Raw genomic sequence first — 16,134 nt, 5'->3', positions numbered from 1 at the left:
TTTTTCTGAAGCAGCTCTTCTCCTTGGGGAGATAGTAGGGAGGGAGTCCTTGGGGATCTGGTGTGGGGTGAATTGGTGATGTATGTTCAGAAGTGGACATTAGGGGCGGATTTGGGCCACGATGGTGGGCACACCAGGATTGTTAGCAGAGGCTGAGGTGACCCTGGACCATGGAACAAGCCAACATTTCTCTGGGGCTGCTCAGTACCATGAAGCCCAGCCTCAGTATGGCTATTACTGGAATACCACATTCTCTCAAACTGTCCCATGAGATCCTGTGGGCATGCAGCCTAGAAGAGAACCAAGCCATAATGAAACCCAGTGGGAACCTGGAGAGAGTCGGCTCCCAGCCGGGCAGCCTAGGATGTGTGAAACTGGGCTCAGAAGGTGTGGATGTCTGTGTTCAAGTGTTCTTGGCAATGGCTGCTACCCTGGGTGGCCCCTCTCCCTTAGTGTGGATGTTCAAGCACAAAGTGACACAAATCCTGGAAGCTTATTCCTTGCAAATGGAGGGAAAATTAAAAACAGTTAAATTTAGGATTGCCAAGTAACTAAAATAGCTAATGCAGGCCCAGATACTGCCATCCTCCGATATCTCTGAGCTGGATACACTATCCAAATAGAATACATGTCAAACCCAGCCTCCAGTTTATGCTCATAAATAACATAAACTTAATTATATTTATTTATTTTTAAAACAAAATTTACCAGCACCTAGATCTGGAAGGTAGTGAATAATTTAAATTAACCAAGAAAGAGAAATGTCTGTGGATTGCATACCAACAGCCTTGGCTTGCTGGCCCAGAAGCACAGCTGGGGTTGGGTTGTTTTGTTTGCCTGGCAGAGTTCAGTCAGCATCTTGGCTGAGACTTCTTGTACTTACAGTGTGTCAATGGTTAATCACCAGTCAGTGATGCTGGTGATGCAGTGGGCTGATCAGAAGGGTCTCTGGCTCAGAAACAAATAGATGAGTCCTCTGGCTACAACCGAGATTCACTGTACAGACAGGGCTCAGGTCCCTGCTGTGGACACCAGAAGCAGTAAGAAAGCCTTATCTCTGGAGATGGCAAAATAGTAAAGATTTGAAAAACTCATCTGCTTTCCAGGAAGTGAGCTCTCATCTCCACAGGAGTCTGGTAGGCCTCAGAGTCCCCATGCACTGTAACACACAGTATATGAAGTCAAGTCCCCAAGGCACAAGCAACACAGCCCTCCCCCCACCCTGCCCCCTGGGCACTCACTTGCTAGGGTACTGACTGCCAGTCTTCTCTGAGGTAGGGAAGTCCCTCCCTTTGTGAGGACAGCGGGCTGTGCATTGCTAAGCAACAAGCATTTCTGTCATCCTGCCCTATCCACTTAGCTGCACAGGGGACAACACCCACTCTTGGCATCTCTGACCCAAAGAGAGGCCATTCCTATACATTAGGCTGGGGACAGATCTGCAGAAGTCACATGTAGAGTCCAGCACCTTCTGAAGAGGGCACAGGCTATTCAGTGAGTACACACTGGCCTGGCCTACCACAGGACCTGCTTCAAGGGGCTTAGCAACAGAGTTAGTCCTAGCCACCCAAGCTGTGTACCTACAACATACTTCAACCCAAAAGATGCATTTCTAGGATACCCTATGTGCCGGGTGCTGATCGTACAGAGAAAACGGTATTAGCATTGTGTCTGTGGTAAAGGTGGTAATGGAAGGGCACTCCTTTCTCTCTACCTGGCATCTCATGGGTAGAAGAGAGTCTACTGAGTTGAGTGTGTGACTGAGCAAGATGGGGCATCTTGCTGTTCCAGGAACACAGGAAGTGCCATGAATCCTGATAGGGAAAAGGGGGAACCTTTGTGTAAAAGGGGGGCCTAGCATTAACCTAATCAATGTTTCCTTCCATCCGGGATGGATTCGACACTTAAATAAAATATTGGGAAATGGAGACTCAGGAGGGCTGAGCCTAGGTGGAGGAAGCTGGTCGATGGGGTCAACCTTTGAAAGGCACAGCTGGCCTTGGCCTTTTCTTATCTGTTTCCTTATGCTTTCTGGCCACAATGGGACAAGCAGCTTTGCCACACACAGAGCCTGCTATGATATCCTGTCTCGATTTTAAACCAAGAGATCCATCCGACCTGGGATGGAAACATCATACACCAGAAGCTAACGCGAACTTTCCCTCCTTTCAACGGTGTCTTCCGAGTGTTTGTTACAGGACTGAAAAAGTAAGTGTGGAGGCCTGCCGCTACTGTGTGTCCCTGACTGATAGAGGTGAAACTTTCCGATAGCTAAAAGGCTGGCGCTTAGAGTTAAAGCTGGCCGAGCTAAGCTGTGTGAAGGAGTCATGTGTTCCTGGGGTTTTCAGAGCAGCAGACCCCTGCAGTAGACACGGGGTAAAGGCACTAACCAGAAGGTGAGGAACCACGCACTAGCAAGAGGCACATGCCATATGGGTAAATGCTGAGAGCCCAGAAAGGGTAGCTAATTCAACTTTAAAAAAATACTCTAAATACAAATTAACTTTTAGGTAGAAAGGGACAGGCCTTTAATACCAGCATTCAGGAGGCAGGAGGATCTCTGTTGAGTTTCCAGGACAGACTAAGCTATGTAGAGACCTTGTTTCCAAAAAAAAAAAAAAAAAAAAAAAAGCAAAGCAAAATGAAGTGTGGCTTTCTTTCTGTTTCCTGTTTTGCACTTGCCAGATTCCAGCATTCCCCCTGGGAAACTTACTGTCTGCAGTGGTGAAAACTGCTTTTGTAGATCTGGTAACAGGGTCCCCTAGAAGGGCGCCTCTGTTTGACAACCAAATAACTGACTTTCCCTCTCAGTCCCTACATGACTGAAGTTCATAGGATTTGGTTACGTGGACTTGCACTTGGGCTTGACTGTGGCCAGGTGGAGAGGCACCTAGCACGGCCTGTCATTTAAGCAGAGACTGTGTCAAGGAGATAAAACGCAAACAAAGAGACTCCTAGTTCTGACTTGAGAGCCTGTTGGGACAGGATGAGTGGCTGAGAACCTGTGGCTACTGTGGCGGTCTCTGGCTTCTGGGTGTGTAGGCCTTTGCACTGAGTCTTTTCTCGTGGGACCCCATCTGCCCAGGATTACATCAAAGTGTGGGAAAGAGGGACCCTTTCTCTTTACCTGAGGCTGGAGAGCTTGTTCCCAAGGCTGAACTGGACTCAGAGATCACAAAACCTATAATTTTTAACAGTGTTCTGGTAACGAGCTCCTTATGGTTTCTACAGAATTGGGGGTTGGTTTTCATTAGGCGATGTTTCTGTTCTGATGACATTAGTGTGGTTGAGGGCGAGGAGCAAGCAAGCTCTGCATATTTTAAAACACGTGTCTGTCTGTTGGCGGCACACTTGAGGGTTCCGGTGCCTTTGCTGGCTCTCATTGCCATGCAGTTAAGTGGTATTTGGTATTTTCTTTGACATGAGAGCTCAGAGCTTACTAATATCCCACGGCTGGCATTCCATGGTACCAGGACCCCAAGCACACAGTGGAATGCACCTGCATTGCTGCTCCTGAAGGCAGTAACACGTGACTAGCCTGGTTAATCCCCAAGATCTGGGTTGACTTTGTGCTGCTCTGAGGTGAGTCTTCAAGCGAGGATTCCTGGTAGAGGCATTCCCCAGTGAAACACCACGGTGACTCCCAGTTCCTTCTCTTCCTGTGTCTTATCTTGGCAGATAGCCAGGTTCCCTCAGGCAGTTTTTCTGTGGTAGTCTGGCCTTGGCCTCTGGGGATGCCTGCATATGAAGTCTTGATGCCAAGTGAGCTCTTAGCAGTGTGTGCTGGTAACAAAGAGGCCAAAACGCCTGTAGTCGCATACCTGTTAGACCTCCTAAGGGGCTCCCCCAAAAGGAATCTTCTAGAAATGCGTGTTGGGAATCATGACACCCTGCCTTTTGTGGCCAGCTCTGGTAGTTTGCTGTCCTAGTGAGAAAACTACATTTGGAGTTAGTGGAGTTGCCAACCAAGCTGGGAACTGTGACTCCAAATGAATTTCTAAGTTTAGAAAGAATGCTGAGTGGTGTTCCTGTGACCAACACACTTGACAGAAACGCTTAAAAGGGGAGGGTTTACTGTAGCTCACGGTTTGGGAGGGATTCCAGTCCACCACGAAGGGAAGGCATAGTGGCTGGAAGGCGGGGTGGTGGCAGTGTGAGCCCTAGGCAAGATGTCAAGATCACTATTCCGGTGGGCGTGGCTTTCATTGACACAGTAAAGGCTCCGTGGTCTTCAAAATAGCACTTCAAATTGGGGAGAGCCTGTGAGGGGTGCTTCAGATGTAAACAGTGACTGTTCAGAATAAAGCTGTTACCCCAGGAGTTCTGCTGATGCCCATCGAAGCTAAGGTACAAGATGAAGGGGCCAAAATGACTCTCTCTTCCCCGAAGACATGGTGGGAACGGTTAGTTAACCATGTCCTGTTGTCTCTGTGATGACACATTTGCAGGTCACACGCTCATCATAGCATAGCGTGGTTTTTCAGTCTGAGTAAGATGCATTCAGTTTAATCTCTTATTTATATCAGTGCCACATGATATAAGCTGAAGTTGTTAGGGCCTCTTGCAGGACCCTCTGCCTCTGCATCCAAGTGCCCCAGCATGCATGACTTTTAGCGTATTTGTGGTTTTCATTACAATTCTGTCTGTCTGTAACATCATCTTGCCAATTTCCCATCTGTACATCTTGTGGGTTATAGACTAGAAGTCTAAATAAACTACTACACGTTACACACCTACCAGCACTCACATCTATACACTCACATATGTACACCATCCCCCAACACACAAATACACACGTATCAGACTTCACACCCCCACAACCACCCACATACACACCAACCCCCATCCCTATTCAGGCCATCTCCCCACATATCACACACACACACACACACACACACACACACACACACACACACAAATTTACCCCATTCCCAAATCTCCCCTCCACACACATGCACACACCTCAACCCCACCTACCCACCTCATATCCACTCAAATCCACACCCACATCCACAATCCACTTTTACCCACATCCTTCCACACACTGAGACATACATACACAGATATTGCCACCCCCACATACTTAATGACTGAAGAGTGAGGTGAAGGTCTGGGGTGTGCTCTTTGTAAATGTTAGCATCTGTGACAACTCTTTGTCTTGGAACAAAATTTTCTTCTGAACTTTGGGTTTAGGGGTTCGCTTTGGTGCCAGACTCCTGGCCTCTGACCTAGGTAAGGAGATGCTGGGAGCAGAAATGAGCAATGGGTGAGAGTCTCACAGATGTCTGGTCCCCAGAAGTATCTACTCATGTTTGATATGGGAAAATGTGCAGGGGCTGAGGATACAACGCAGGTCAAGTGCCTGTCACAGAAGCACGAGGACCAGAGTTTGAATCCAGAGCCCATGTAAAAGCCTAGTAGATGTGGAGGCCACCTGTAAATCTAGTGCATTGGAGGGGAGCCAGAGAGACCCCGGAGCAAGCTGGCCAATCAGTCTAGCTAAAACTAAGTTCTGGGCTTAGTGAAAGAGCCAGCCTCAGTAAAAGAGCCAGTCTTAGTATCTAAGAGAGAGAGAGCAATGGAGGGAGATGTGGCACCAACCTCACTCAGGTCTCCACACACATGCAGGCACACATGCATACACACTTGCACACACAGACATGTATACACATGTGCATATATACATGTACATATATATATGCATACACTCACATGCACACACATGCATATACACAGCACATATATATGCACATACTCACATGCACACATACATGTACACTCACATGCACACACATGTACACTCATATGCACTCAAATACAAGACATGTACACACATGCACACACATGCATGCACACACATGTACACCCATGCACTCAAATACAAGACATGTACACACATGCATACACATACATGCACACACATGCATATACACATGCACTCACATGCACACATATGCACACACATCACTCACATACACATGCACTCACATGTACACACACATACGCATACACACAGAGGACTATAACACCTATGTCCCTCCCTCCTCATTCTTTGGCTTGCTGGCCCCCCATTTACTCTATCATGTGCAGGGTGCCTGATACAGGAACAAACAGACTTACTCATGTGGGCAAGGCAGCCCAATGGCCTTTCCTAAGCCTCTGGATCTGGAGAGGACAGAGAGGGACCATGCAGAGATACGCAGAACACCTGGAGGGACAATCTGCAACCTTTCCACTGGAGGGGACCCTGCAGCACTAAGCTATACTTGCCCCGCAGTGCCACCTGCATGGCCTCCAGCGGGACCCAGCAGACTGCCCAGCCTGCCTGGGGAGTTGGGTCAGGAGACTGAGTGGGTTTCTTTCTCTACTCTGGTTGAGGGGGTCGGTGAAGATGGGCACGACCTCTGGAGCTGTGCTGCTGAACCAGAGCTCGTCCCACTGGGAATAAAATGAAATTAAAGGGTGGTTTTCCCACGGCAGAGGGTGTAAGATGTTGCCACACAATAAGAAACAGTGTCCCTGGGTTTCCCCGCATGTGGGGATGTGTTGGGCAAGACCAGATTGCTCTTGCTGCCAGGCCCTGGCTCTGACTGATAGGATCATGATGGCACTTTGAGACATTGGCAGCAATCAAAACTGGGCAAACCCCTTGCTCAGCTTCCTGGGAAGCTGATAAAAACAAAGCAAATTTCCACTGCTAAGAGGATACACACCAAGAGTGAGCCGTTCCCATCAGAGAGAGGTGCATACCTGCTCTACTGGTGGGCCTTTTTCACCAGGTCCCATGGTTCATCTGAGTGAATGGATCTCTTTCCGAAAGGTTGGAGGCTTCTGTTACCAGCTCTTGTGCTCCGCAGTGGAACCCCTGGTCTGGACAATACCAAGGGGCAATCCAATGACTGCAACATAGCTATGACCCACTGTATGGTCTAAAGTATAGTCTGTGCTACAGCCACATATCATAGCCTATGCTATGGCCCATAGCATCCTTTACATCATGAACTTCACAACAGCCCCTGTATGAGAACATGAATGTGTTGGACTGCTCATTAACTTATGAGCAGCTGAGAGTCTTGCTTCTGTGGAAGACGGGAACATTAACTTGCAAATGTATACAGCCTAGCTAGGCAGTCTGGCCACCTCCCCTCCAGGGGAGGCATAGCCACAGCAGATCACTGTTTTCTTTTTCAGCCTCAAAGGCGTTCTGCACAAGAGTGGGGAGACACTGGAGATGGCCATTGGTCTTTATGAATCCATTTTCCTGCCCATGCTGTTTATGAAATTCTCACAGGCGCCACAGTACTTATGACCAAGTAAGCTTAGGAGACATGAGTAGTTCTTAGAGGTAGATAACAGTGTGGTGAGATGGTGGTGCCAAAACAAGAGCTTTCCCATTCTAAGGAAATGTTCGACCCTGGAGCCACACCTCTGCCAAAGGAAAGCACTTTTAATTTAAAAGTAACTGCTGTGGCCCCTCGGTACCTGCACAAACAATTTACAACACAGTCACGTATCACACCACACCACACCTAACACATACACAAACAACCATACATCACTTAGACACACACCACGTACACACACACCCACAGACATACATCACATACACAAAGACACGCATACCACATACACATACATCAACATACTACACACATACGACATACACAGAGACACACAGATCACATACACCATACACATCACACACAGAGACCCCTCCCCACACACATAGTGCACACAATACAGACACACATACTACATATACATACATACATACACACATACACACACCACATATACATACTCCACACACACACCATACATAACATATGCACATAGACATATATCACAGACACACCACATACACAGTGACACACAGATCACATACACCATACACATCACATACAGAGACCCCCCCATACATAGTGTACACAACACAAACATAGACATACACACCATATATAATACATGCATACATACACATACACACACCACACATACATAAACATATATACTACATGCACACGCTCACACAACTTGAAACACTTATTGATATCATTAAGCTCAGCTTGAAAATACACTACAAATGCAGGTCTCTTATTCAGCCCCTTGACCAAGGTTGTAGCAGTGAACATGTGTCATTTGGTTGAGTCAGTCCTAGCCCAGTATGCCCAGAATCACAGCTGCAAGCTGTATGTTACAGTGGCTCTCAACATTTGGAAACACATGATTGAAGAAACTCAGGAATTGCACGGCATTCACTCTTGTGTGTGAGTTGAGTGGGTGTTAGCCTGTATGCACGCAGGCTATGCAGGTGTGCATGCCCTCGTGTGAGTGGAGACAAGAGGCTGATATTGGATGTCTTCTTCTTTCACATCCTACCCTATCAGTTGAGACACGGTCTCTTGCACACCTGGAACTAACTCAGCAAGCTAAGTTGACTGGCCAGCAAGCTCTACCAGTGTTTGGCCTTTTATGTGGGTGTCAGGGATCCAAACTCATGCTTGTGTGACAAGTACTTTACCCAGTGACCCATCTCTCCAACCTCTCAATCTTTTTCAAAAGATGTGTTGAAATTTGCTTATCTATTAAAAAGTTAATATTTATTGTTTTCACTAGTTACCCTTATTCTTTCCAATACAGTGCTGATCACAGAGGCAGGGCTACAATGGATGGTCTGCACAGTTTGGGTGCTGTGACTGCAGAGATTTTTGGACTGCCACTAGAGGGACAGACTGTACAGGTAAGCAGACAAATGTCAGGCCTAGGCGGAGCTGGGTTTGTCTGCAGAGGTGGTAGGGAGGGCTCTGGCGCACAGAAGCGGGAGCTTGGGGGAGGGAGAGAGGAAACCATGTCACCTCTCATCTGAAGCTCTCTTATCTCATCCTTCCTGTCTGGATGATCAATGTTTAGGAAAGCAAGCCTTTGAGGACAGAAGATGAAACCCAAGGGCCCCCCTTGAAACCACTGGTGTTCCGAGTGGATGAGAGCACCCCTGGGCTCGTACAGAGTGTCCTCCTGGAGCGTGGGTGGGACAAGTTTGATGAGCAACGTCAGGATGTGGAGGACTGGAATCTGTACTGGAGGTCGTCCTCCTTCCGGAGGGCAGAATATGTCAATGTCAAACCCTGGCAGAGGCTCAACCATCACCCAGGGATGACCAATCTCACCAGGAAGGACTGCCTGGCCAAACACCTGGCGCGCATGAGAAGTCGCTATGGTGAGTCGCTCTATGAGTTCACACCCCTGACGTTCATCATGCCCACTGACTACACCAAGTTTGTGGCCAAGTACTTCAAGGAAAAGCAGGATTTGGGGACCAAGCCAAGCTACTGGATCTGCAAGCCAGCAGAGCTGTCTCGAGGGAGGGGGATAATCATTTTCAGTGACATCCGCGACCTCATGTTCAAGGGCACGTATGTAGTACAGAAGTACATCTGTAACCCCTTACTCGTGGGTAGGTACAAATGCGACCTCCGCATCTATGTCTGCATCACTGGCTTTAAGCCTTTGACCATTTACATGTACCAGGAAGGGTTAGTGCGGTTTGCCACGGAGAAGTTTGATCTCAGTAATTTGGAAGACTATTATTCCCATTTGACCAACAGCAGCATCAACAAATTGGGGGCCTCGTATCAGAAGATCAAAGAGGTGGTGGGTCAAGGCTGCAAGTGGACCCTCAGCAGGTTCTTCTCTTACCTCCGCAACTGGGATGTGGATGACCTGTTACTGAGGCAGAAGATCAGCCACATGGTGATTCTCACAGTCCTGGCCATGGCTCCCTCAGTCCCCGTCGCCTACAACTGCTTCGAGCTTTTTGGATTTGACATCCTTATTGATGACAACCTGAAGCCGTGGCTTTTGGAAGTCAACTACAACCCTGCTTTGACCTTGGACTGTTCCACGGATGAGTCGGTCAAGAGAAGCCTTGTCCATGATGTTATTGAGCTGTTATACTTAAACGGCCTCAGAAGTGAGGAGAAAAAGTGTGGGAGAACTCCGGGAAACTCCGTGGTCTCCCTTGCCAGGAGCGATCAGCATGAGTTTTGTGCGACCCCCAATTCCTCTTCCTATGCGTCTCTCATACAGTTTACGACGGGCAGTAAAAGCGACCCAGCTGTCCAGAACAGCTGTCCCAAGCACACTCGAACCTCCCAGTTGAGAGAAATGATGAGCAGGCAGGACAGACTTCTGACAAAAGAGGCAGCCAAAAGCAAGCCAAGGCACAAGGCTTGGCACTTGCCTCGCAAGACAGTCTTCCCGTATGCGTCTCAGTCACAGCCTCACAAGATGAAGGGGCCTGCGGGCGACCTCCCGGAAGCTGAAAGCACACCAAACGACCACGCCGGCAACTTTGTCCTCATCTTCCCGTTCAACAAGGCTACGTTCGGAGCCTCCAGGAATGGGTTAAATGTCAAAAGAATCATTCAAGAGCTCCAGAAACTAATGAATAAATAACTCTTTAAGTGATAAAAGCTAAAATGGAGAAGTGAGGTGACTTTTTGAAAAGTAAAGATTTCTGTAGCCAGGGAAGGCCATAGGGCCGAGGCCCTGACCCGCGCCTTTAGCACACACATTGTTACTGGGTGCAGAGGCACAGGGTGGATGGTCATGCTGCTACTGTCTCGATTGCTACCCATTACTACAATCAAACTGTGTTCCTTATAATGTAAGGGGGGAAAAATAACAAAAACAAAAAATATAACATCTTAAAGGGATTTCTTAGGTAAAATAGTACTAAACTGCCAGGATTCATTTATTTATTTATTTATTTATTCATTTATTCATTTATTCATTTATTATTTATTTGGTTTTCCAAGACAGGGTTTCTCTGTGTAGCCCTGGCTATCCTGGAACTCACTCTGTAGAACAGGCTGGCCTCGAACTCAGAAATCCACCTGCCTCTGCCTCCCAAGTGCGCCACCACTGCCATTGTTGGTCAGAATTATTTTGGGGGAGCTGAGGAGATGGCCTAGTTGGTGAAGTATTTGCCATGACACATGAGGACTCACACCTAATCTCCCCCCACCCCCGCACACACTCAAACAAGGAGCCAGGTATGCTGGCACAGGATTGGGATCCCAACACTGGAAAGGTGTACTCAGGCAGATACCTGGGGCTCTCTGATCAGCCAGCATAGCTGAATCAGTGAGCTCCAGTCAGTCTCAGAAAACAAGGTGGTTGGTTTGGGGGGAATAACACTTGAGGTTGATTTCTGGATTCCACTGACATGTGTGAGTGTGTGCACACACACACACACACACACACACACACACACGTCATCAGCATAAAGCCATTTAGAGTGCAGTGCATTATAGAAAGCCAATTGTTTAGAGATACTGGGTCCTAAATCAGATCTCCTGGAGATAGCTACCTGGAGGGTGGATCATCAGCCATACATATTGAGAAGTGTTCCTCCTGGCTGCACCTGTCGCCTGCCCCCATCCAGCACCTGATGACGGAGCCTCTCACACTTAGGCAAGTTATGGTCCTGGCAGATGAAAAGGCTAAAGATCCCAGACATCCTTACAAGTTAAGTGTGGCAGCCAGCGATGAGGCTGAGTGCACAGTTTGCCAGGAAGCAAGTTGTCACCCATCTCATTACTGGGACAGAGCACCTGATAAAAACAACTTAGTGAAGGGTTTATTGGGGTCCACTATCCAAGGGTACAGTTGGTTTGGGGAAGGCAGCAGGCCACTGGTCACACCGTGTTCACAGCCAGGGAGCAGTGAGAAACAAGGGGCTTGGTACTCAGCTCTCTTCCTCCTTTTCATCCTGTCTGAGACTCCAGGCCAGGGAGGAGCACTTCCCACGTTTAGTTGGGGTCTTCCCACATCGATAAACCCAGTCTAGGAACTCATGCAGATGCACTCAGGGATTTGTCTCCTAGACTCTGCGGAGTCAATACAACATTAACCGTCATGCAGAAGGTGAGTTCCCAGGGCTGGGGCTGGGGTGGGGACTAAGGGAAGGGAGGAGGTATTCCGTTTGGGGTGATGAGCACACTCCAGAACAGGGTAGCTATGACAACCACACGGCTTCACGAATGGGTCAAGAGTAATGCTTATGTTATGTGCATTTTATAACAAACAACAAAATCATTAGGTAATAGAATAAGGGGGTCCCTGCTGATACTTTTTTTCAGACATTTGTGGACAAATGTGCTTTTGTGGGATGCTGGGATTCACACAGGTGCTTGTGAGACACTGCTGGAGGGAACCAAGACTCAGGAGGACGGTTGTGACTGTAGCTCACACCCCAGCCTCCCAAACTGCCCCACTCCACAAAGGCTGTAGCTCCATCTGGCCATGAGCTTGTTGCCATCAGCACTGCTAGGGTTCCACAATCATTGTGCCCACTGGTGTCCCGGAAGGCAGCCCGGCTCACTGGAGACCCAGGGAAACCTATGCAGCCAACAGGTGTGTGAAACTCTACCAGCAGGTATTAAAGGGACCCTGGATTGGCTCCAGGCTCTGTTGACTGCAGTCTGTCTTGGGAATCATTCTGACACCATAGACAACTCCTGAGAGACTCATTTGTGTGCTTCTGGGACAATCTTGCAGACTACACACACACACACACACACACACACACACACACACACACACCAGGCTCTGAAAGGGCCTCAGTACAAGGCACTCACTATTTACTACTCTGACAGTAGCTCAGCCCCAGTGCCTCCAGGTTGTTCAGCAGCAGTCCTCCTATGTAAAGAACTGCGCAGAGTCTTACCTCCCAGGGGACCCAGTGTGGGCTTCCTGAACGGGATCCCTGTTAGTTATGGCCTGGGTTTGCCCCAGTCTGAGTCTCTGGACAGGCTTGCCAACCTCTGACCCATGTCTGCCAATGGCCTGAGACTTCGGACCCAATTTCTCTCTTAAGCTGAAGAATAAGCAGCTCTGCTAGAGGACTGGAAGGAGGTGACTCTCGCAGTGCCTCTGACGTTTCCCTTTAATCATTCTTGGAGTCTTAGAATGTTTCTGTAAATTGGCTTTTGCTGTTCTCAACCGGCTTAAAGCAAGCATGTGAATCCAGGAACCACTTGGACACATGTCCATTCATGGCTCTGAAGCAACGTCTGTCTCGGTATCATAGAGGGGTCCTCTTTTTAGTACCAGACCCATAAACCAAGGTCCCGGAGAGTGTTTAATCCACTCTGTGGCCAAACGGAACTTAGAGAGCCCTTGGTAATGGGTCTGCAAGAAGCAGTCTCCAATATAGCCCCCAACGAGAGCAGTGTCGTCCAGACCCCAACCACGTGCATGTGGCCCTGAGCGCAGAAGCAATTCCATCTTCTCAGACCTAACCTGAGACCAGCGGGCTAAAACCGGTGTGTGAGGGAGGGATCGAGGGAGACTGCGGCTCCTTTGAAGGCAAAGTTCATGCAGACAGCAAGAAAACCGATGGGGTTAGGGAAGCAGCGCGTGGCAGAGAACGTGGGAAAGTAGCTGGAGATAGGTCAGTCCAGACTGTCGTCTGAGGCTCTTCAAACAAGGTCTGGGATGAGATACCAAGGTGTGTGACCCAAGGATGGAAAAGCTCTCCCTGTGGGCTCCTGAGTGCTGTTTGCCCACCCTCAACCCCAGGTCCATCCAACAGCAGGTTAAAAGTAGTTTTCAACGGTGTGAAATAAAGATGGGAGAGAAAGCAGCATATGAATTAGAGACTGGATATTATAATAGAAAACATTGAAAAGAACCAGCCAGAAGTCCTGGAGCCAAGAAAAGCATCCACAGGAAAAGTTACCAGGAGAAAGGCTAGTTCCTAAGACAGGGCCACTGGACTTACTCAGTCAGAAAAACAAAAAGGAAGAAGGTGAAAAAGCAGAGGACAGAGTCGGGGAACATGTGACCCATCACATGATAGCGCCAGATGGAGAAGTGAAGGGAGCGTGGGGACTCCTCAGCCTTCAAGGTAGGGTACCCCCAGTTTCACTTCCCTGGTGTGGTGGCAGGACACTTCACAGGAGCAGAGAAAAGGAGGGACTGTGGCTCACAGTCCCAGGACATGTCGGTCTGGGATGGCAGGGAAGTTAGGGCACTGGCCATAGGTGTGGGCGTGTCCACACAACCTGGGCTCCTCACACCACAGCAGATCAGGAAGCAGAAAGAGCACTGGACCAAATCTGTTCAAAGATTCAAATCTGTTAAAGATTCAAAGGCTGAATCTTTAAGGTTCTATCAATCCACTTTTTTTTTTTTACCAATCTAGACCCATTCCTTAAACATTCCACAGCCACTCCCAGAAGTAGAGTGTTCAAACACGGGAACCCAGGGAGGGGGGCACATTCAACAGGTGCATGTATATGTGCATTTGCATGTATGTATCCCCAAAGACCCCAGAATCTTAAAAGCGTCAAGAAGAACACACATCATATAGGGGAGCCCTTGAGGTGCTCTCGGTAGGACTCTTGGCAGACACCATACAAACCGGAGGAGACGTGTTCAAAGTGCTAAGAGCTAAATGCAGCAAGGACTCTGTCCATACACTCTTGGCAGATGAAAGAGGAGAGGTTCCACAGTGCCAGATGCGGCAAAGGAGCCAGCAAGGGGGCGCCGGGGGGGGGGGCTTTGGGTTGAAATGAGAGAACACTAAATGCTAACTGAACCATGAAGGTAAACATACACTCAGACTCAGAATTCTCTTAACACTGAAGAGCTGGCACGGCAATCACTCAATTTGAACACATGAATTTAGCACCGGAGGGATGAACATAACCAAAGCCAGGGAAGCCTTTTTACTTTCTGTGGCCTCGTGCCCTGTGCTCTGCACTGAACCCATCCTATACTCACGCTCCTTAAGTCCCAGCTGGCTCAGGTTTCAAATGGTGACAGCAGGTGTCCCTGGTAGAGGAGGGTGACACCAATGGAAGTACAGTTGGGTCAAACTGAAAATCTTGAGTTCAAGAGACGCTGTCTATAAGTCACGGCCACATGGACATTAGACATCATTTCATATTCCTGGCTCCTGAATCCCACATGGTAAGATCAAGGTAGGGTGATAAAAACAGGCAGCTCCCTAGGGTGCAGTTTCAGGCATTGCCTGAGAGCTCTATCTGGGTCTGGGTACCGTGGGGTTGGGCACAAGACAGCAGCTTGAGAAGTTTCCCAGGATTTCTCTTACATCCTTTCTCCAACACAGCATTCTCCAACTCTTTGCTGTCCTTGTTCTGTCAATAACTGGTAGAGGAGAGGCAAGGTCCCAACTATGTCACAGCACACATGCTGACTTTCTACTCATCCCCCTCTGAGATACCACACCTCCCCATAGTTGACTCGGTGTGCATGCAGGTGTGGACAATGTGGACAACTACACTTTGGAGGGTGGCACCCACAGTTGTCTCCTTCTAGCTGAATCAGTATCCAAGATCCGGGCCCCAAGGCCTGTCTACTGTTCCACGATGGTACTAAGATGGTGTCCTGAATAGCTTTTTGTCAACTTGACATGGGTTAGCATAATTTGAAAGGAAGGAACCTCAACTGAGAAAATGCCTCTCATAAGATCTGACTGTGGGGAACTTTAATTAGTAACTTTCTTAATTAGTGATCAGCGTGGGAGGGCCCAGCCCATAGTGGGTGGTACCATCCTTGGGCAGGTGGTTCTGGGTTCTGTAAGAAAGCAGGTTGAGCAAGCCTTGGTGAGCAAGCCAGTAAGCAGCACCCCTCCATGGTCTCGGCATCAGCTCCTGCCTCCAGGTTCCTGCCCTGTTTGAGATCCTGTCCTGACTTCCTTTAATGATGAACGGCAATCTGGAAGTAGAAGCCAAATAATCCCTTTCTTCCCCAAGTTGCTTTTTGGTCATGGTATTTCATCGCAGCAATGGAAACCCTAAGACAAATTAGTACCAGGATAGTGGGCTATTGCTGTGACAGATTGACCTTGCTTTGGGAGGACTGTGGAAGGATTTTTGGACTTTGAGCCTTGAGAGCTCAGTGCACTGTTCTGTAGGAGTTTGAAAGATAAGGATCAAGAACAAGATAGGCAGTGGAGACCTGGCTTGTGAAGCTTTCGGAGGGAAGTTGAAAGAACCATTATTTTGAATGATGATTCTGTGGTTCTGGTTAGCTGGGCTTAACAAGATTCCAGAACTACTAAAGCGAGACCTTTGATTTGTTGGGCGATTTGATGCTGGTTAG

The 16,134-nt window shown here is 48.4% G+C and overlaps 1 protein-coding gene across 4 annotated transcripts; it reads left to right on the top strand.

The window, feature by feature from the left end:
- The first annotated feature begins 1,373 nt into the window (after positions 1-1,373).
- Positions 1,374-10,474, top strand: Ttll2 (tubulin tyrosine ligase like 2). Of its 4 annotated transcripts, none has more exons than XM_021149479.1 (5): positions 1,374-1,494; positions 2,106-2,208; positions 7,192-7,313; positions 8,641-8,740; positions 8,911-10,474. In XM_021149479.1, exons 3-5 carry the CDS (start codon positions 7,306-7,308, stop codon positions 10,453-10,455), a joined length of 1,653 nt encoding a protein of 550 aa, XP_021005138.1. In that variant the 5' UTR covers positions 1,374-1,494; positions 2,106-2,208; positions 7,192-7,305; the 3' UTR covers positions 10,456-10,474. The 4 variants fall into 4 exon arrangements, with proteins under 4 accessions (XP_021005138.1, XP_021005137.1, XP_021005139.1 ...); XM_021149478.1 differs by having other exon boundaries at positions 2,054-2,208; XM_021149480.1 differs by lacking the exon at positions 2,106-2,208.
- Positions 10,475-16,134: the final 5,660 nt, after the last annotated feature.

Source organism: Mus caroli, chromosome 17 (assembly GCF_900094665.2).
Source record: "Mus caroli chromosome 17, CAROLI_EIJ_v1.1, whole genome shotgun sequence".
Taxonomy (NCBI): domain Eukaryota; kingdom Metazoa; phylum Chordata; class Mammalia; order Rodentia; family Muridae; genus Mus; species Mus caroli.
This window is presented reverse-complemented; position numbering and strand designations above follow the sequence as displayed.

Bases quoted from the DNA above. Each gene is read 5' to 3' on its own strand.
- Ttll2 (XM_021149480.1), top strand. The intron at 8,741-8,910 runs GTAAGCAGACAA...ATCAATGTTTAG, and splicing joins TAGAGGGACAGACTGTACAG to GAAAGCAAGCCTTTGAGGAC.